A 22,228-nucleotide genomic window follows, 5' to 3' on the forward strand; every position below is an offset into this window, starting at 1 on the left:
CAGGAGCAGCGGAGGGCTGCAATGAATGCTGCCCCTTAGCACGGGCCAGGACCAGGAGTGGGGCTGGAGCCCCAGCACCTCAGGGGACCAAGAGGGATGCTCTGGTCACCAAGGCTCTAGGGGCCGGAGGCCACATGTGGGGGCATGGGGGTGGTCAACCCTCCTGCAAGGGCAGCAGCGGGGAGCTCAGTCCTGGGGACCCGAGGCAGAGCCAGGCAGGAGCAGGCACCTTCCCTGGGGTTTGGGGCTGGGGCTGGGATGCACTACAGAGAGCCCTGGGCAGCCCCACAGCCTGGCCTTGCAAGAAAAGGAGGTGTGTGGGTCCTGCCAAAGCCACCCCCTGCACTGTGACACCCCCTGCGGGCGGTGCCCGCCCCCTGGGTATATATAGAGATATTTATATACACACAGCAGCAAGCAGCTTGTTCCCGTGAGGATGGCGATGGAGGTGACAGCAATGATGCAGAACATGTATACGTATACAATACAAGTATATGCTTTGGTATTGACGGTTAAAGAGAGTTTTAAGCCTAGAATGAAAAAATTCAGACCTTTGCTTCCTATCATACCCATGCAGCCGGCTTATCAGGGGCTCATCCAAATCCACCTTAAACAGTAGGAAGTGGGTTCTTACTAGAGACAGCTCATCAACCTCGGGGGCCAGGGGTGGCCCCCCCAAGACCGGGGCGGCGGGTTTGGGGGAAGGGGCAGGCGAGGTGTAGGCATGGTTGAGCATGTCCCCCTCTTCCAGAGCTCGGAAGGCAGCCAGGCCCACGTCAGCTCCCTGAATATCATCCAAAGTCTCGGTGAGGGCCGCCAGCAGCGCTTCATTCTCGCTGTCTATTATCTGAAAGGAGCAAAGAGAGGGAATCAGGCCGAGCGAGGCACCCGTGGTTGCTCCCTCTGGGGGGGCACGTCAGGCTGGCAGGGGGCCATGGGGGGATTTACCCCCCTCTGGGGCACGGAGATGGGAGCAGGAGAGAATGACTGGGGTAGGGATGTTATCTGCCCACCCACAACCCCAGCAAACCCCACGGGAAAAATAATAGAGAGCATCTTCTGTCCCTAGAAGCAAAGCGTAGCGGGAACGGGGGCGGTGATTAAAAGGCTCCTTGACCAAATGATCCCAGCTTTGGGCTGTGAGTCCCCCGGTGCCAGCTGGAGGAGATGCTGGGGGGAAGGAAAGGTGGAGAGCCCAGCCCAGGGCTGCCCAGGGGAAAAGAGAAGAAAAGAGAGCACAGCCCCCTGCAAGGGCGACAGCCCCCATGGCATGGGGAGCATGACCCTAGGCAGGCTCCATGCACGAGGCCCCTTCCTGCTGGCGATACGGTGCAAACGCCCCAGACAGGGTGCAGAAGCAGAGGAATGGCCCAAGTGAGACAGGATTTGGCTCATTTTGGTCCTCCTCCTCAATAGGCTCAATGTAAACCATACCCAACAAGAAGCAGGCTACTCTCAGTTATAAAATTAGCACAGGACAAGTTCAGGCTCTCGGTGAGGACTGCGGGCTGCACACAGCCTCCCTTATTTCTCTCTTCTTGTTTAAAAATTAAATATCTTGAGTTCCATGCCCTAACCTTGCTTGCAGTTACTAGAGCAGGCTCCAGGGAAAGGCAGTAGGATACTCCAGTTTTGGCTCCATTTCTTTTTCTCCTGTTATTGGCACGAGACTGCTGTGCACACAAGTTCAGTGGGATATGTATCATTATACGCTGCTGCTCCTAACGGGCCTGCCTTTTGCATTTCTTTTCTGTTTATCTTTTCCCCAGGAAGTTCAGCGGAAAATATGCATCTCGTGATGAAGGTCTGTCAGCTGGACTGGACCATTTTCAAGCACAGCAGCAGCACAGCACAAAAGCCAGAGGGCTGTTATTACGGCCAGTTTAGAAAATACTGGGGCTTTTTTTTTTTTTTTTCCTCCTTTCTTTAAGAACAAATCCTCTTCCTTCCCAACAAGCAACCCACTGCTAGGTGACCAGCGAGCCCCAGCGTGCCACAACCAAGCTGGCCTCCTTGTTCCAGCAGGAACCACCTGGCAATGCACAGCAGTGCACAGCAGCCCCATCCCAGGAGGATGGGGCACATTGAGGCCATGGCACAAGAGGAGGGAGGATTTTGGAAAGGCAGCCCTGCTGCTCCTGGCTCTCCTCCTCTTCCTCCCGCACCCAAGGGCTGCCCTGTGCCCTGGAGAGCAGGGAGTGTTTGCTCTCCTTAGGCACAGCTGTCAATGTCAGCGTTGGAGATCAGACATCATGCAGCTTGCTTTTTTGCACCAGTGCTCAGCAGTTCGGTCACCCCTGCCCCACTGGGGCTCCAGCAGGCCCTGCCTGCCTGCAGCTGCTGCAGTGCATGCCCTGCCGCAGGGTGCATCCACTCCAGGGAGGCAGAGGTGGGTGCTGGGGACACTCCCACCCACGGGCGCTCCCCGGGCGTGCATAGAGGTGACACTGAAGCTGGAGAGCACAGCACAGGCGGGCTGGCGCAGCAGCCCTGCTCTGCTCGGCACCTCTTCATTAGCCTTGCTCCGCTAGCTCCATTTAGACCCAGTGCAAATTAATGGGAGCACTAATCAGCTGGGGAGGAGATATTAATAGCAGTCCCCCCACACCTCCCCTACCTCCCCTCCCCTCCCCTGCACTCCCCACGCCTCTGCCCTCGGCAGTCGCCCATGGGAAGGTGCAAGTGGGACCAGCAGCCAGAGGGACATCTCCCCACATCCCTGTGTCCCCAGGGTACCTGGAAGAGCTCGGAGTCATCGGTGCTGTACTGGCTGGACTCGGTCTCTGAGTGCTCCGCGCACCACTGCAACTCGCTGAAGCAGCTGGCGGAGTCCAAGTCGCTGGCATCCAGCTGGGACAAATCGATCTCGGGGAAGTCAGAGTAGAGGTGCTCCTCGCCAGACACCTCATACTGCGGAGAGAGGAAAAAGGAGGTGAGCTCACAGCCACACCACAGCACGTGGGGCTTTGCAGGGGACACCCAGGCTGGCAGCGACAGACTGCAACCAGCAGCAACAACAGCAGGATGGCTGGGACCCGGGGGAGCCGTGTCCCCACATGCCATTGCCTCTGCTCAAGCACATTACTCAGAGCCCAGACGAAGCTTTTTGGAATAAAACTGGCAAATGGATAAAGGGAGAGCAATTACACAGCAGCTGAGAGAGCACGGAGCACCTCCTCACTATGCTTTTTGCAAACTGGTTTGCGCAGCCCGGCACTGCCATCGGTGGGCACTGAAAGCTGCCCTGCTGCCACCAGCGAGCCCTCGCGGCAGCACTAGGCACGTGTGCAGCCTGCATGGGAAGGGCCTCATTGCTCCAGCAAGCAAACAGCTGCCAGTGCCCTCAGACGAACCTCAGCAGCCCTTCCTGCCTTCGGTGGTGCAAGGCTGACCTCCAGGCTCGTCGAGCAGCTGCCCCGGCAATCAGCAGCAATGGAGGGGGGCGAAAGGCTTGGGGCACACACAGGATGCAGTGCATGGGGCAAGGCTCTGAGGGGTGGCTTCATGCCGTTCAGCCTGGCTGTTCCCATCCCCATCCCTGTCCCTGCTACATGGCAGTGAAACGCTCGGTGACAATCCTTGGGAAGGCGCACATCCCACGGAACCGCAGAGGCACTGCAGCCCCCCACACTTCTTGCACATAGAAGAGAAAATGGCATGGAAAAACATCAACGTCCAGGAGCACATGGGGTGACCTGAGCTCTAGGAACCAAGCTAAAAATACCCATTTAATCACCAAAAGCAGCTGAGACCTGCCCTGCTTCCACCTCGCTACTTCATTGCCTCCCCAGCTCTCTGCATGGCCAGCCCCTGCCTGCCCCATGCCCAGCACATAGCTCCCTCCTGGATGCATCCCCAGCAAAAAAACAGGGCTCAGACCCAGAGGTGAAAGGTCTGGTGCAGATCCACCTGGTATTGGCTGCCCAGGGGGAGTTTTCTGGTGATGAGGGAAACAAGTTTATTTACACAGCAAAGGGATTTTGGAGCAGGCAAACATCTGAGCACGTGAGAGGCTGCGGAGGCAGAAAAACATGGTGGCCTCCACTTCTGCCGTGCTGACAGGCTCTCCTCTGACACACAGCAGGGGGAAAGGGGTCTCAAACCGAGCTCCAGGAAGGCCAAAGATGGGGTTTCTCTCTTTATTGTCTTTTTTTTTTTTTTCCCCTTGGGATAATTGAGGATCATAGATGATGAACTTGGTGTCCCCCCAAAGGATGGTCCTGTGCACACCAAGGCTGGGGTCTTCAACCCCTCCCAGCAAAATTTTTGCTCACCAGGTGCTCAGAGCATGTGCAGTGGGATGAAAGGTCCCAGTTCTCATCACTGCCAAGTCTGGGGATGCAGATCTCCCTTCAGCCCAGCTCAGCCAGCCCTGCTACTACACATTTGGTGCCCTCTGCTCTCCCAGGCACGTTTGTTACCTGCTGTGCCTCCTCTCTCCCTTCCTTCCCCAGCTCCTGCACCCGCCCCAGAAAACATCCTGCAACAACTTTGGCTCCCCCTTCTCCCCAAATCTTCCCATGGGAACACAGGCAAAGGGTTCTATTTTTAGAAAAGCCATACACATATATAAACCTGTGTGTGTGTGTTCAATTAAAAATAGCAAAGCAGTCAAATCCTCCTGCTCCTTTTGATATGCCACAAGGGAAAAGATCTTGATACTGAGATCACAAGGAGCAGCTGACAGCAGTGCTTGGGACATCTTTTGATCAACTCCACAGATGTGACACGTCCCCGTTGGCAACAGGGCTGGGTAAAAATAAACTCCTGCAATCCAATGCTGATGGGCTGCCCTGGCTGGGCACCCTGGAGGCAGGCACTGGGGTCAGTGTCCCCACGGTGCCCTGCTGCTCACGGCGTCCCCAGGCAGTGCCCGGCCGTGGATGCTCCTGGATTCCTGGCTCACATAGGTCAGGAGCACCCCCAAAATCCACCTTCCTGGCAGGGCATCCCCACACCACGTGTTCGGCTGGGAGGATTCATTTCAGGCCAGCAGCACGGGAGGGGAGCACATGCTGACACTGCCAGTGCGGTACCGGTGTGGGGCTGCTGTGGGCACGAGAACTCATCTGCTCCAGTTCTCCGTTTTCCCACCCTTTCCACTTCCTGCTGCCTTGGGAGAGGAGTGAACTTTTGTTCTAATTTTATTCGGGAGTTTGTAGGAAGATCAGCCCTGGGTTCTTGGTGTGCAGCCAGCAAATACCCATGGAGACACGCTCGAAAATTCGGAGGCATCCTCCAGCACAGACACCTGGCCTGTGCGCGCTGCAGCACGGCTGTGGCCAGAGCTGCCGGGGGCTCTGCAGCTTCTCCAACCAACCTTGCTGCCAAGGAGGGCTGCGAGGGGATCCCATGCCCCTCACCTGCACCCTCTGGGGACACGGGAGCTGAAGCCTCTGTTGAGGGTTGCCCCAGGAAGCAGGCAAGCACCCTCACTCACACCGAGGCTTTTTGCTTGTTTTGTGGATTTGTGCTCGTTTCGTGTCCTTGTGGTGCTGGCCATACCCAGGAGCACCTCTATTGCACCTCCAAGGGGACCCGGTTGAGCTCAGCCATGAATTCCTGCTGCCGTGGGGCCAGCGGGTGGGATATCACCCTGGAAAGCTCCCTCTGCGCTGGAGCCACGCTAACCCCAGCGTGGGCATGTGTAGGTCTTATCTCTGCATAGAAGTGAGCCCAGCTCTAATTCAAATATTGGATTCATGAGACAGGAAATGTTTTCCTCTTTTTCAACGTGAACTTGGGCTCCGTGGGCTAAACCAGCTGCTGGTGAGCATGGCTGGGGCCGGGCCAGGGTGCCCCCAGGACAGTCCTACCCAGCAGCCACCCAGCGAGGTGGCTTGGTCTGATGGTGCCTGCGGTGCTCAGCGTAGGTGCTGGCGGGTGATGAGCATGAGGAAGAGTTCATCTCACCCTGCTCTTCAGTTCAGCTCCCCTCGATGCACAGCAGTGAGCCCTGCAGGTCCCCCGCCTGCTGTGCATGGCACCAGTGAACCATGCCTGCAGCTGGGTTGTGGCAGAGATTTTCTTCATCCCCGGGATGGAGCGGGTAGGAACTGCCCTTCTCTATAAGGCTCCTGCCTCCAGCCCCTTGAAGAGGCAGCCAAGAGCTCTGCAGCCCAGCTCCAGGCACAGGGGACAGGCGGGCAGCCCGTTCCTGTGCTCAGCGAGGCTGCACAAGGGGTGGCCTCTGAAGGCTGCCAGCACAGAGACACAGCTGGACGGGACACAGCAGCCTCTCAATAACTTAATCTCAGGTAAGCCTGTAAGGCCAGATTTGCGCCGCCGCTTGTATCCGTGTCCCTGGGATGCTGTGCGATCGGCCTGCCGCTCACCTGCCACTTTGTTGCTCCCTGCACCCAGCGAACAAAAAGGGAAGGAAAACAGGGGCTGCCTGGGGAGACCAAGGGGAGGCCAGGGGCAGAGGCCGTGTCCTCGTGGAGGAGCAAGGCCGTGACTCACCCCACGAGCAGCCTCCTTCCTCCGCACCACTAAGTGCCTGCTCAAGGCATTAAGGGATAAATGTACATCCACGCACAGGAGGCAGAGCCCCAAATTAGCCCATGGCATCCTGGCTGCAGCTCAAACTGGTGAGAAAATGCGGAGAACTCTCAGGGAGTGCTGGCCCCGCTGCCTGCCAGGTGCAGGTGTGGAGTCTCCTGCTCCATGCCCTCATCCCGAGCCTGTCTCTAAAAAAGAATGAAAATCCTCGGGCAGGGGTATTGGAGGCAGCCATCTGGGCTTATCAGGGAAATCTGTAATTACAGACTGCTTGAAATGGGGATTGCAGACAAGCGGGGAGGCAGACACTGTGCGATTGTTTCACTGGGGTGAACTGGGCAGGCAGCAAGGGGCTGCCCCCTGTCCCAGGGCTACCTGTCCCTTGTGCCATGGCCCTTGTAGGACGGATGTCTGATGCTCCGGTGTGCAGCCCTGGGTCCCAGCATGGAGGCAGGGAGGCGAGGGGGGCTCTGGCCATGCCCCGGCGTGCACCCTGCAGCCCGTGCCGAACCCAGCTTCTCCCTGTCCCCAAGCTGCCACCAGCTCCTTGTCACCCACGGGGATGTGCCGGCTCCCTCGCTGTCCCCCGATAAGAGGTGCCAGCACGGGGTGGGCAGCTCCCCATCGGTGCCAGGAAGGGGGCAGAGGTGGGGATGGATGGAGGAGAGAGCTATAAATAAGCGCAAATACAGCAAGGCGGCACCTGGCCAGAGCTGTGAAGGTCACCGGAGCGTGTGCCTGCAGATAGCAGCCCCCCTCCCCATGGCATTTCACAAAATGTCACTCTGAAGGAGGAGGCACAGTGTTAGGATGTGCCTGCGGCCCAGCCACCCCTCGGCACCCCGAGATATTTATAGGCAGCATGCTGGGGTCCCCATGGGACCTCTCCCTGCAGAGCCCTGGCCCTGGGACAGGGACGAAAGGAGAGCTGCAGGGAGGCGAGATCGGGGACTTTGCACAACAGCACCTTTGGGGGGGCAAGGAGTGCAGAACCCAGCTTCCCGGTTCTGCACAGGGCTTGCAACACCTCACTGCCCTGCTAGGGTCAGGGGATTTTGCCCTCTGCACTCCCTTTTTTTTTTTTTTTTTTTTTTTTTAATCGATATCGATCTGTTTTATTGATCCAGCCCAGTCGGAAAAAAAAACATGCTGCTGCATGGGGGAGCCCTGGTGCCCTGCACAGCAACCTGCACCAACACCTTGCACTGCACAGTGCACCAGCACCCCGCACAGCACCCCTCTCCCCAGGCAAGGTGCCCAGAAGCTGTGTGGGCAGCACAAGGCACCCGCTGGGCCGCTCAGCCCAGGGCCTGGGGCACGGCCGTAGCCAAAAGCACAACGAAAGTGTTCTCATTCACTGACTTTTGTCTTACATTAGAGGGGTATAATTAAGATCAACCACGAGATGCGAGTAGTAGGAAATATTAAACTTTAACTACAAACAATAAACACGAACTTGCCAAGGTGTCTTTGATATGGAGCAAAGATGGAAGAAATTGCAGTAAACTATCCTTGAGTCACAACATGGATCCAGAAGAAAGGAGTCTGAGATACTGGTGATAATGCCCTGAGTAAACAAAGGTGTACTGGAACATTTCAAACAAAGGTGTGTCGAGTTTAGGAAGAAGGGCAGCAGCAGAGTTCTTACATCGCAGCTTGCAGAGCTGCATGCTAATTCTGCACCCACGGCTGTTTATTTGGGCTCAAGGTGCAGATCCCACTTCATTTCTGTGTGGGATACGCACAGACCTCAAGCCCCTGCCATGCCTGGATGCGCTGCGGGCACTGCAGAGCCCAAAGCCCCACACAACTGCCATCACCCCCTGTGCCACCACCACACCACCAGGCACAGGCAGCAAACCAGGCCGGGAGGTTATTTTGTCCCATGCGATGAAAAGGGGCAGCAGGCAGATGCAGTGGAGGACAGGACGATCCCCAAGAGGGCCTCTCATCTCTCAGCACCAGTTAATGAAGACGCGCTGCTGCCAAGCGTTCAGGATGCGCTTTGCTGGGCAGAGGCTGCCGGCTGTGCCGGCGCAGGCACACACAGCAGGGTGTCAGTGGTGCTCAGCACCCAGCTGGGACACAGAAGTCCTGTCCAGGGCAGTGCACTAGCAGGCAGCTTTGGCCCCCATCACGACTTTATCCCACACCCACGGAGCAAATCGGCAGAGAGTAGAGCCAGTCCTGAACCCCAGCAGTGTTTTAATGAACTCCACGCTATCTGCCCCAAAACCAAAACTAGGAGTAGCAGATGGCGCGTGCCCAACTGGGTGGCCCAGGTGGTGTGGGTACTGCCCCTGAGGATGGCCACGGGGGCAGGGGGCAGTGGGGCCCGCGGGGGTCAGGCTGTGCCACGGGACTGGGCGCGAGCCTGACTCAGCGGGGAGCTGCCCCTGAGCCAGGCTGTTTGTCACCAAAATTCCCCACCACGGCAACTCCTGCCTTTTGAAAGGATAATATGAGCGGGCAATTATTTTCAGCCCTTCCTCTTGAGATGCTCTGGCTGCCAGGGGCCACATGACGGCTGTGGGCAGAGGGAGGGCCCTGCTGGGTCGGCTGGGCTTGGCGGCGGGGCCGGGAGGAGGAGCGGCCCTGCCTGCCCCTTGGCCACCAGCCACCGCTTCGCTCCTCCAGCCTGCTCTGTCCCCTAGGAACTGCAGATGTCCTCCCCTCGTGTATCCCCCTCTGGCCATCACCAGCTCGGCTCCACAGGCACTGCTCTTTATGGGAACCACGCGCTCACCTGAGCCCCTCACAGATGCTCCAGTCAGGGAAGAGAAAAACCCTGCCAGGAGGCAGCGAGCAACTGTCCTGCGGCTCCCCGCACCGCAAATGCCAGAGAGGTTGAACCAGTAATAGCACGGGGAGGAAAACAGAGATGCTTCCCACAGGGAACGTGGTACAAATCCCCATCCCATGCCACGCTGGGTTCCCGAGCTGCCTCCGGAGCTGCCCACACTACAGGCACAAGAAGAGCCATGTGCCTGTGTTGTAAGTCTCGTGAAGCTCCCCTGGCCATGCCAGCTCCTGTGGTCCTGGGAACCCATGAACTCAGGGACTCGTAAAGGCGGTGTGGAAAAGCCGGGAGGTTTTTGGGGTTCTCTGGGACCCAGCTGTCCATCTCTCCATCCACTGGCACGCCGCAGTGCCTGCTGTCTAGAGGCTGGGAATTGGCAGGAGAAGTGAGGACAGCAGGGGATGAGCTACAATTATTGAAATATCCTTCTCTCCTGGCCTAGGACACAACTCACAGCTCCTGAGGGGTGGAAGCAAGCGGGGGGCCCTTCCTCCATGTGCAGTCCTGCTGTACCGTGGGTGGAGGGCTCAGATTTTTGGCACATTCTGATCTCTGTGCCAGCAGATCCGCAGCCGTGAAATGGAAGCTGAGGCTAATGCCAGCCCAAATCCTGGCCCTTCACACACAGAGCTGAGGAATGGGCAGAGATAATCTGGTGGCTGCTGCACAGCCTGGCCCTGCACAATCACGTTGTTAGGTGCGGGATGCTCCTTGTCTCGCCCCATGCAGAGCTGGAATGCTGGGGCAGCCTGTCCCCAGCCCATCCTGCCATGGGGGTGGCAGACAGGGGACAGAGGGACACATCCCTCCCACCTGCCAGAAGGTTTGGCACAGGAGAATGGCCACTGTTTGTTGCCGTTGGCACCACAAGGAAGCAAAGCACTGACTGAGCACTAATCACCATGAGGCGGGAGACGGGGAAGGTTCAAGCCCAGGTTAAGAAGGCGCAGGGAAAATCTTCCCGCATTAGCCTGAGTAGCTCTGGCCCCAACACATCGCTGCCATGGGCACGCTCAGTGCCATGGTCAGGACAACCAGCACCAAAACCGGGCCTCCATGGACCCTTTCTCCTGCTGGTCACCAAAGCCCCTCTAAGGAGGGGACAACATTATTTCTTGCCCTGCTCCCACTGCCTGCAGGCTCCAGCATCCCAGCATCCTCCCAGCATGCTTGCCAGTACGCACTCCAAGCCTTTATACCTGTGGCCAGGACACCCCCTTCCCCTCTACCCATGCCCAGCCACCTTCAGGGATGGAAGGCGCTGGCTTCCCATGGCATGGCACGGCACAGCACGGCACATCCCAGCCTTTAAGAGCAGGTTTTGGGGGCTGAGCAGGGGCTGGCATGCCCCTGGGAGCACACTGTGCCTCCAAGCCTCACTGTACCCAGCTCCCACATGGAAAATGAAGCTCTTGCAAAGCATCTAAGGATGAAAACCACTGTGGAAAGAGCAAAACCACTCTGATCTCTGTGCACCCTCCCACCAGACCTGTTCATTCGTGCCCAGGCCTATATCCCAGCGGGGGTGGCAGCGCCCGCATTGCCCAGCCCTCCTTACCCAGCCCCCTGCACCCCTCATTGCATCCCCCAGCTGCAGGGAGCAGGCAGCGCTGCCCATGCTGGCTCCTGCCCCTGCTCTGCAGGATGCCTGTTGCCCTGCCTGCACTGCCAGGCCCCCCACGAGACAAGGAGCAGGGTCCCCATTTGCCCTATCTCCCGAATCAGGGGTTCTCTCCTTACTCTTGCTCATCCCCTCAGCCCTGCACTCTCCCTTTTCAGTTTCTGTCCATTTTCTGCAAAGTGCCCAGCCAGAGCAGATGTGTCACCACCTGATGGGGTCACTGCTTGGTCCTGCTGTGGTATGACCCTGCTGGTGCTCCAGGGAAGTCGTGGGGGGAGCCTGGGCACAGTGTGGGCATCAACACCTCTGGGCTCTGCTGCACCCCAAACTGCAGAGAGCTGGCACCACCGCGTGTGGCTCAAACCAACAACAACAGTGGTGGGAAAGGCACTGGAGAGGGGTTGGTGCTCTCCAGGTGAGCATAAACCCTGCTGGGCAATCAGCTCTGTTAACTGATGGACAGCATCGATACTGTGCCAGCTGGTACCAGGGGAAAGCAAGGCCTGGGAAGGTGAAATGGAGCAGGTTGTAACAGGACTCGTGTCCCGTGACTGGAGCACAGCTCTGCGAGGCGATGGCGAAGGTGTGATCCCCGACCAGCACTGCGGGGCTGGCTGCGGGTGTCCGCCAGCACCACCCAGCCGCACTTTCACTGGCGTAACCTGTTTGGCCCGGGGATTTCCCAGAGCTACACCACCAAACACGTGCGGCCTCTCCTGTGTCTGCACCGTGCTGGTACCCCGGGAGCAGGCAGAATCCCACCTGGGCAAGTGTCTGCCCCATGTTTGGGCTCTGCAGGGAGCGATGCTGGCAGCTGCAGAGGGCGCAGGGCACTGGGGCCAGTGCCGCCAGCCTGGCTGCTCCTGGAGAGCTCCCGTGGGGGGCGGGTGCTCCCCGCTCTGCCCCCCAGAAAAGTGACTCACCCCAGCAAGAAAGCACTCCGAGATCTGCAGATAGGAAAACCCCTCCGAGGGCAAAATGCTTGTTTGGGAGTGCATACTAACGAGGCCGATCACACACGAACACAAAGCTCCGCGCTCCTCAAAATTACCCCCTGCGAGGGACCACACCTCTCCACTCCCCAAAACCCCAGCCCAAGAGGCACCAGTGGGCACACAGGGAGCTGTAAACGCCAGGTGGGGCCCGGCCGCTCCCCACTGCAGCTGCTGGGGGCTGCTGGGGGCTGCTCCCGTCCCCTCCTCCCTGCCTGGTGCAGACACAGCCCAGAAGCATCACCGCTGGTGCCCAACCAGACCTGCCCCTGCCCCTTCTGCTCCATTTCCTGTGCCACCGCCCTCACTGCTGTGTCCGCTCTCAAGCCGTGTCCCCTCCATTTTTGACATTCCCCACATCTAGTGAATTTGGGGATCAGCCTAAAGCCGGGCCCCTGGGGCAGGCTGGCCCTGTGACCCAGCCCGGAAATCCGGGTCCAGCAGCTCAGTGCCCAGGGACCAGTGTCAGCCCAGAGCCACCACCAGGCTGGGGTAGTCCTAAGCTCCCTATGAATAACACCGGGAGCATGAGAGCCGAGGGGCCCCTCGTGCAGGCAGCTTGCCCTGCTCACAGCCGCTTGTCCCCACGGTAGGGCTTGCAGGGCTTAAGGTGACTGCTCCAGGTGCCACCTTCATAAAGGCAGAATGGTCCCCGTGCCCGGCAGAGCTCCCCAGCCATGTGAGCAGCTCCAGTTACCCAGCCCCTTTTATCCAATCCACCTCCCGCTCAGAGGAGGCCAGCCGCCTCTCCCTGCTGCCTCCGCTCTGTGTCAGGGCTGTGGGACAGGAGCAGGGCTGGGTGTCCTTGGGCAGAGCTGTCTTCGCCTCCAATGTCACCCTGGGGAGCAGTGCTGCAGCTCTAACCAGCAGGCTGGGCACCCTGCGAGGACCCTGCCTGTGCCATGGGTAAAACCAGCCTCAAAACCCCAACAATTCTGGGGGCAAACACGCCACCCCCGCAGCAAGCAGCCCCCTCGGTCCCAGCATCCATTGCTCTGGCACAAACAGGGCTCCCAGCCATGGGCACCCGGGTGGAGCCGCTCGTCCCCAGCCCCGGCCATGCCATGCCTGCTTGTGCAAACAGCAGCAGGAGCCGTTTCAACTAGTTGGACGGCTGCCTCGCAGTCAGGTGCCTCCTTCCTCCTCCCCAAACGGCTGCTGGTGCCTCTGTCCCCCCCAGCTCCGCACGCTGTGCCCTGCCACTGAGGTGTCCCCCTCCCTTGGGTGCCCAGGGCAGACCCGGGGGGTTGCCAGCCCCCAGCACGGCATGTTCTTATCTCTCCGCATGCTGCATGGAGGCACCAAAAGGCAGCTGTGAAGCAGCCCCGTCAGCAGGTTTCACAGTCCTTGAGGTGTCCTCAGACGTCCCCGTGCTGCCGATGCAGAGTGCACCATGGGGGAGTGGAGGAAAGGTTGTCCATGCGCAGCTGGCACCGGCACAGCACCGGCAGCAAGGATCTCTGGCTACACACACCCCAGGGCGCAGCACAGGTGGAAAGGGGCTGCTTGCCCCATTGCTGGTGAGTGCTGCCCATCATTACAGCCGTGCTCAGGTCTCCCACCCTGTCTGCATCCTCGGTGGGGTACAGGAACCTGAGCAAACTTCCCTGTGACCTGCTGCAGTCGCAGTCTGGAGGGGTGGAGGGGTGCAGGGAAAAAGAGACATCACAAGCCACAAAGGAGGCATCGCTGCATCTGTCACAAGGTTTCTCAGCCACACTCATGCCCCAAGGCAATGCTTTGGCATTTGGCTCTGCCCCTGCTACCTCCCCAGCCTGGGAGCAGAGAGGACCCCACGTCTGCTCCAAACAACCTCTGCCACATTGCAAAACGGGGGCAACACCCAGGATCCGAGCACCACTGCGCAAATCTCGTCCCACCCATCCCAGCACCGATCTCACGCTCCCTCGGGAGGGCAGGAAACCTGGAGCAGCCTGGCTCCATGCAAAGATCTTCCTGCTTTGCACAACACCGCTGCCTTTCCTTATGTTTCAGGATTGCGGAAACTTCACGTGCTGCTGTTTGAGTCAGTGGGGGCCTGGCAGCCCTGGCAGCAGCAGGGAAATTTTCCCTAATCCCCTGGCTGCTCGCACCAGCCCCAGGGCAGAGGCTGCTGGTGCTGGTGCTGCAAGCACACGTGGCCCAGCACCGCATGGTGTCAGTGGCACGGTGCTGGCACGCCAAGGTGCATGGCTGCACCTGGACCCCGGGCTACTCCTGCTGAGGGTGTCCAATTTGGGGAGCCCCAGGGGGATGTGGGGAGGGAGAAGTGCTGCAAAGCCAGCCTCTGCAGCGCTCCTTGCAAAACAGAGCGGGCTCTGCAGACCAGCCGATGAAAAGGAGACATGGCTGCAGCAGCGGCGGTGCAGGGGGAGGAGCTGATACCAGGCTGGGGTGGCACCAAAGATGGGCTCTATCCCTGCAACATGTTTCTTTACCACCAACTTCCATGAAAAAAAAAAAAAAATAAGGCTTGTGCCAAAACCAAACAGGCCCTGAGGCAGCTCCTGTGCCAGGCTCCCTGGGAAGCTCAGCTCCACACCTCCCCCCCGGGTGCCAAGCTCCAGAGACGGAGGGTGCTTTGTTTGGGGTGCTTTTCCAGCCCGTGCTGGGTGTCCTTTATAAGCTTTTCTGCAAAGGTGGCATCAAACGGGAAGAGTGGGGAACCCTGCCTGCGCTGAATAGTAAAATCTGCTGGCAATACCGTGACACTTCTCCAGACTGCATCTAAATATAGACTCCTCATTTGTTAGCGTGCCTGCTGCTGGATTTGGTGCAAGGAGCCAGGGTGCTGCGCCAACCGTCCACCAAGGCCGCTGTCAGAGCCCAGCCAGGGCTGCAGAGGGAAGAAGGCGACAATGTGGCACCGCCCCACCGCTGGGCACCCCAGCAGCCCCATCAAGCTCAGGCTTCTGCAGCAGAGCCACAAAGGACTGGAGAAAGCTGGGAAATTTGCATCCCAGGTCATGCAGACAGCAGGATGGAAATGCTCTTCCTTCCTGGGAGGGATGCCCTCTGCAGCACAGCTTGGTCATATGCCCACAATCCCTCCCAGCTGTGCAGGACAAAGCCTGCAGCAGGTGCAGGAGGAGCAGCATGGTTAGACAAACAGGGTGCAAAGCACCACACATACCACGAGGCTTCTCCCTGCTGTCTCCTGGGATTGGTTTGCTGGCAAAATGCTGCGGGTCCAAATCCCCCACTCTGAATCCTGGAGGTTTGGAGGCACACAAGCACCTCTTTTAGAGGGCATGGCCTCAGTGGGAAAGGCTTCTGCTGCGAGCAGTGGTGGGACGCAGGGCACCCGGCACAGGATGCTGATCCAGCCCCCAGGAGCAGGGTTTCAGCAGCTCTCCTGCTGATGCAACGCAGGTGTGCTCTGCCAGCCAGCACGGCCAAGGATGCCAGCGCTCAATCTGGCTGCACTCACCATCCTCCTGGGGCTCCGGGCGAGCGGACATTTATGGAAAATGCTTCAGGAAGCCCTGAGCGAAGGAGATGCCCCCCAGCATTTGCTAGAGACCTGCACCCTCCTTGACTTGACTCCCTGGCAGAGAGCACAAGGGGTGAAGACCTGGAGGCCACCAAACACTGGCTGTCACCACACTGTGGGCCCTGCTCCCCTGGCAGCACCCCCAGCCTGCCACGGGGACACTTTCATGTCCCCAGATGCTGCACAAGAGCAGGGGGCTGCGCTCTGGCCAGCTCCACCAAATGCCACACCGAGGGCTGCCCACTTGCTGCCATGTCCCAACACCTGGGAAAAATGGGGCAGAATGGGGAAGAGACAGGGTGATCTGCAAGCCAGCCCGTCCCTGCCCTGCTGGGACGAGGCGCTGCTGGCTGCCTGCAGCAGCCTCCTCCTCCACTCCTGGCGCCAAGTCCCATTGAGACAGGGCCAAGGAGGACGGGAACTCCGGGCATCCCGCGCCGCTGCTGGGGCACGCGGGGACACCTGTGCCCACAGGCACACCACTGCCAGCATGTCACAGCCACATCTCCTGCCCCGTGACCACAGTGTACGACCAAAGGACACCTCTAGGTCCCCAGCTTGCCAGGACCCCCCACCAAAACCCCACAGGCTCGGGGTCCCAGACACAAGGACGTCACACCCCAGGCTGTCCCCCCATAGGGACAGGCAAGACAAGCCACACAGCTCATGCAATGAAGCTGAAAAGCCACCCAGTCAGGGTCCCCTTGGGAACCAGAGACAGGGGATATGCTTTGGCCCTTTTTCCCCTGGTTTTACCATCTTCCAACCAACATACAACCCAGTTCATTTTTTTGAGCCTGCAGGGAAACTTGAAGCCATTGGGTTCTCCCCGCATCCCCCCTCAGGGTGAGGGGGGAGTTTAAATGCTCCATTTCTCAGACAGACCTTGCAGATGTCAGGAGTCCATCTTCTGGGGGAGAGTGGATGCTGGGAAGCCAGAAGGAACAGCTCGCAGGGCCAGAAGCACATCAGGAAACATCCCTGTGCCTTCACAGGCTGCTCCCCCTGCTTCCCCTGCCCAGGGCCTGTCCCGAGCACAGGCCTGCAACAACCCAAGCAAGCGAGAAACGTGCTCCCTGGGGTGCTCACCCCTCTCTGCGGCAGGGTCTGCAGAGAGAGGGAGGGACAGGCTGGAGCTCCCGTCCTTCCCCAGCCCCGGGGCCTTTCCCCCACTTCCCCTGGGCTTGCAGGGCCACAGATCCTCGTGCTGCTGCTGGTATTTGGGTAGCAGGCCACCGAGCGCCGGGGACATGGAGCCAGGAGCAGCTGAGAAACACAGCCCTAAAATAAGAGTTGGCAGGAGGCAGACACAGCTTGGCAGCCAGGGGACTCGCTCGAGGCAGTGATGGGGACGCATCCGGCGGCTCCCTTAGAGGAGAGCAGGACAGGCAGCAAGCAGCACCCTGGCCCTGCTGCGAGGGGCTCCCACCCTTGTGTTCTCACCCCAATTCTCCATCGGTGCACAGGTTTCCCCACCTGGCCCCACCACCATGACCCCCCAGGGCAGGTCTGCTGTGAAAGGCTCCCAAAGCTGCCTGCTCCCCCGCTCTGTTATCTCCTCATGCACTTCCAGCAGCTCCTGACCACGGCCGTGCCTCAGTTTCCCCTGCTGGCCCTTGGGACAGGGACTCAGCCCCCACAGGAGGACGTCACCGCTGCCTGCCAATGGATTTGCAGCTCGCTGCCATGCCGGCTGGCATCCCTCTTGGCTCCTGGCAGGGACCATCCAGGAGAAACCTCTGCAAACCTCACCTCCCGTGCCTGCTGCCCCAGCCTGGCCCTGCCCCGTCACCCCCTGGCGCCTCGTCCCTTGCCCTGTCCGCAGCCCCGCGGGGGGAGCGGCACCGGGCAGGCAGCACGGGGACAGCCAAAGAAGGAAAGGAGCGGGACGGGATGGAGGAGCCGGCAGGGCTCCCGGCTGACACATACTGTAAAAGGGAACGGGACTGCAGGTCTCCAGCTCAGTGGATTTAAGATGGCTGTGAGGCCGGGAGGAGGAGGAGGAGAAGGAGGAGGAGGATATTAACCCTCCCAGCACCGTGCTCGTGCCAGGGGCACTGCGACAGGGATGAGCAGCAGGCTCTGCTCAACATTTTCCTGAGGCTCTGCTCAACATCAGATGCAGAGGGGTCCCCCTGACCCCCACCTGACAAAATGCAGCTGGCCATGCTGGCAGGGCCTGGGAGATGCTGCCCTAAAGATGGACCGCTGGGAGGAGGAAGAGGAGGAGGAGGCACATGGCAGGCACCTGCAAGATGAAGCCATGGAGGTGGTCCCATTGGGCACATGACGCTCACCCTCGAATGCCGGCTCCCCTGGGAAAGCTGCCCCCAGAGCCCACCCCAGGGGCACAGCTGGGGGCACTGGGGCTTTGGGGAGCTCAGCAGCACCGGAGGGGCAGGAGAGGGGATCCCCTGGGGCCATCCACTCGGCGCTGCCAGCCCGCGGATGGGCAGAGGGGGTGGCTGCTCAGCTGTCCCCCCCTCTGCCTATGCACACACCTTACTGACTGTTTTTTCCTGCTTATTTTTTTCCCTTAAAAACATCAGCTTTGGCCCTCCCCAGGTTTTATTGTTGGATTCATCAAGACTTTGAGGAGCCAGGTGCGGTGATTGGAGGAACAAAGGTATCAGCACTTAACTGCAACTTCCTTTCTCTGAAATGTTTATTGGTCATTGACGTCAAGTAATTATTGAGAATTATTAATTAAGAAGGCATTTAAGAGCATTGCTTTTGTTGAGGTTTTGTCATTACAATCAGTTTATCGTCCATCAGAAAAAACATCAGCCTTTCCAGTTGCTTGGAGTGAAGCAAAGCTCCTCTAATTAATTTCCTTTTCCGCAGCACGTGTTTTGCTTTGACCCACCCCGGGGACTTGCCTTTCTCCAGGTACAGCCCCGCCAGCTTGGAGCAAGCCAAGGGGACCTCAGGGAGGCCATCAGATGGGAACATGATGTCCCCTCCAGCTTGGCAAGGACAAGCGCGAGCAGTGGCACTTTTCGGGAAAGCACCCCATGTGCCCCATCTCCCACCAAAGTGCTGCTTCTGATTTCCTGGTGGGGCTGCCCCCTCTGGGGACCAATCCTGCTGGAGAAGTGCCAGCCATGCCCGACCTTCCCTGTCCCGCAGGGCACAGCCCCCACTTAGCAAGCAGGTCAGCTAAATATAAGCAGTGCCAGCACCAGGCGCCTTCCTCCTTGCATCATCGCCACCCTATAAACCATGGCCCCAACACAGGGGCTGCTCAGCACGTGCTGCGGCAGATGTGAAACGCTGTCACACTGCCAGAGGCACCGCTGAACCCTTTCCTTTGTAGCAACCCTCCCCTTGCCCCAGGCTCCCAGGCTGGCTGGGGCGGCCACCAGCCAGGACCAGATGGCACTGACATCCCCCATATGGCCTCCCTGAGGAGCCCATTGCCACAAACCACAGGCACTCTGCACAGAGCAGGCCCTTGGGAGGGAGATTTCCATTTCCATTTACCGAAAGCAGCCGCCTAAGCTCCCCAGCACAGTGGCAGCGAGCTCGCACCCTATCACTGAGGTTTGGCAGCACACCCGCCCAGGCCTGCAGCGCTGAGCATGCCTGGCCCATGGTGCACGCGTGGCTTTGGCTGGCAGGCTCATGCCAGGAGCCCGAGTACGGGATATCAGCAGGTAAGTATATTTGCCTGGGAGACTGCAGACCAGCCTGTCTGGGTGGCTGGGCAGTTTGGACCCAGTATACCCAGTCTGGCCACCTGCAGGGCAGATGGCTTTCCCAGTGCAACCTGTGTGCCACCCCCTCTCCTTCCTCCCCACCTGCACCTTGGTGGCTTGGGGCTGGTAAAGCTGGGGGCTTTTGCCACCAGCTGGGAGCAGCTCCTGGGCTGGAATGCAAGGGGGGCAAAGTTTAGGGTGCTTGGGGATGCTGCCCCTCTTCACAGCCTCACTGCAATGCCAAAAAAAGACACAGCGCCGTGCCTAGCAGGGAGCAGGCACCAGTGGAGGGGGTGGTGAGCACCCTGCACCCCAGCAGCACCTGGACAGGCCCTCGGCAGCCTCCAGTTATCCACAAGCGAACATCAGCAGCCTCTCGCCCAACCTGGAGGGGTAGTTATTAGGGAAAGGCACTCTAATGAGGCAGCTCATTAAACGCAGGAACGGATTAGGCCAGGAACCAAGGCGCTCTGTGACTGCAGAGTTCAAGAGCAGGACAAAGCCGCCCTGCCCTCTCAGGTGCTGCAAGATCCTGCCACGCCGCAGAGGCCGAACAGCATCAAGCCTCAAAGCACCTTCAAAGCCCTCCCAGGACCTGCAGGAGCTCTGAGGATGGATGGTGGAGGGAAGGCAGGACCAGGGCTTGAAAGCGATGAAAACACCCCCTGAGATACAAGCAGAAAACATGTGCTCCATGTCAAGCTCGGGCTCTGCCTCCTCCACTGCCAAGCTCAACCCCAGCATTGCTGCGGCTCCCAGCAGGGATACTCCAGGAAGAAAGCCTTTGGCACGGCCCAGCCATGCTGCCTGGGAGCTCAGGCAGGGGTGAAGTGGGAGGAGAGGCAAAGCAGAGTTCACAGCTGCGGTCATCAGGGAAAAATGAGCCCTGAAAGATATCCCTCTCCATCAGCTATGGCAGGGAGGGCTACCTCCAAGCCACCTGGGCACCCACAAGAAGCATCAGGCCCGTGCAACCACTGTTGTGAATGAAGGTGGGAAAGAAGCTGCGAAAGATAACTTTGACAAAAGGAACTATTAATAGCAATACTATAGGGCTTTCCACTTTGTTTCTTTTTGTTGTTGTTGTTGTTGTTGTGTGGGTTTTTTTTGTGCATCCTTCAAAGCTCTCTCTGGGCTTGGCAGGCCCTGATGGATCGGACCCTGCTGCAACTCCAGGAACACAACAGCACAGGCAGGGGCACTGCAGGCGCCCAGCAGCATCCTGCAGCCCGCAGAGATCTGGCACAAGCAGCAGGGGGCTGGCAGCCCTGAGCCAGCCTGGCGCAGGCCAGAGGATCCCGCACGGTTTCTGCGGGTGATGGTGCCGCCACCATGCCGGTTTCCATGGCGACTCCAGCACTTGGTGAGATGGAAATGGCGGGAACAGCCGGGGATCAGCCGGGAAGGGATGGAGCGGAGCTGGCACCTCCAGCTGCCACGGCCACTGGCAGGGCCCCGCTGAGCAGCCCACCTGGGGGCATCTGGGTCCCTTCGTGCTGCCTGTGGGTTGTCCCCATGCTGCATGGCCTTCTCCGACTGCCAGCCCCATCCTGGCCAGGCACATAGCCCACACCACGGCACCAGGCTGGTTCTGTGCCCCAGAGCTGCTCGGCCGCTCCTGGTGGCCCTGGGGACAGCTCCCACTGGCACCACCTCGGAGCACACGTGTGCCACCACAGCCCGACTTGTGTGACCCAGAACCAGGACCAGAAGGGTGGCAGCAAGCTCCCCCCAACCCAAAAAGTCTCTGGTGCCTGCCAAGAAGCTCTTCTCCAGGGTCACCTGCTGAGCCACCATGTGTGGCGGCTGCTTTCCGGGTCCTGGTGCAGGGACGGGGCAGGGTGGGACCCAGGTCCCCCCTCCCAGGTCCCTGCCACCGCCTTCTGCCCATGCGCGGGACCCTGCCGCGCACCCTGTTCCTGCAGCAGTGCAATTAGCCCCACTGACCCCTGAAATCCTCAGCCTCACTAAGCAGCCATGCATTAAATCCCAGATCCAAGGGTGCAAATAGACTTTGTAAAAGGCTTATGGCCCTATTTATTACATTTTACGCATGAAGGGGTCCAGCAGCGCAGCCACGGCGCTGCGGTCGGTGCTGGCTGCCTGCACACCGAGGCAGATGGACAGGCGGACAGGGGGAGCTGGGGCAGGCAGCAGAGCCTTGGCGGGTGTCTCCTCATGGCTGGGGTTGGGTTGCCAACTGAGTGCTCCGGCAGACACAGGCAGGCAGGGATATCGATCTAGATGAAAGCTAACACCGCTCTCAGGGATGGGTAACTGTATCTGCCGCACATTTGTATTCCTCAGAGCAGGGCGCGATGGTTTCAGCCATCTGCCGGAGCAGCACCGACATCCTGGGGCCACTCCAAGCCCTCTGCGCCGTGCCACCACCTCCCGCCGGGGACATGCAGCTGCAACCTGCCCCGTTTCACCCTGCAGGGCCATGTCCGTGGAGCAAACAGCACCCTGCAGAGCAGGGCATCCCCAAAACAGCGAGAGGCCTTCTCCAAACCCACGCCATCTCCTCCTACCAGGCAGCTCCTGCCCTGGTGGTGGGCACAGAGATGAAGGCTCAAAACCCGAGGGACCCGCTGCTGTCCTGCAGGAGGCAGAAGGCAGCTGCTTGTCCCTCTGAGTGCTGATCAATGTGAAGAACCCGGAGCAGCATATGTGTGCCTCATGCTCCAGGTTCCTGGGACACTCTGACAAAAAGGGCAGCTCCCTGCTCCCTGCGGAGGGACCCTAGACACCCTCATCGCAGGTGCAGGGAAGGCCACCAGCAGGGCCTTGTGAGGACAGCCCTGGCAAGGGGAAATGGTTCTTGGGAGGTGTGCTGGGCTTGGCGTTTCAAAGGGGCAGATCCCACATCCTTCATTAAGCGAGCTCAGAGGACTTTGATGCGTGCAGTGCCCCGTACACCTGAGGACAGAAGGACCTTTGCTCCTCTTGCCTTCCCTTCCCACCTGCCCAGCCCCTGTCACGCTCCAGGGCCCTGCTCCAGCGGCCCTGAATTGCCACCCCCAGGTGCCTCAGCCCCCGTCGTGGCACAGGACCAGAGGTTTTTCCTGCAGCCGAGCTCCACTCCACGTGTTTTGCAATCCAGCTCCTTCCTCCAAAGAAAGC

The 22,228-nt window shown here is 59.4% G+C and overlaps 1 protein-coding gene across 2 annotated transcripts in view; it reads right to left on the reverse strand.

The window, feature by feature from the left end:
- PPARGC1B (PPARG coactivator 1 beta) overlaps window positions 1-22,228 on the reverse strand; it is a 45,976-nt gene that overhangs the window by 15,108 nt on the left and 8,640 nt on the right. For both annotated transcript variants that reach the window (XM_038186253.2, XM_038186261.2), the window contains exons 2-3: window positions 2,737-2,910; window positions 635-847 (exon numbers count right to left, since the gene is read on the reverse strand). In XM_038186253.2, coding sequence (XP_038042181.2) covers window positions 635-847; window positions 2,737-2,910 — 387 coding nt within the window. The remainder of the gene's footprint in view (window positions 1-634; window positions 848-2,736; window positions 2,911-22,228) is intronic.

This window comes from Anas platyrhynchos, chromosome 14, assembly GCF_047663525.1.
Source record: "Anas platyrhynchos isolate ZD024472 breed Pekin duck chromosome 14, IASCAAS_PekinDuck_T2T, whole genome shotgun sequence".
Taxonomy (NCBI): Eukaryota; Metazoa; Chordata; class Aves; order Anseriformes; family Anatidae; genus Anas; species Anas platyrhynchos.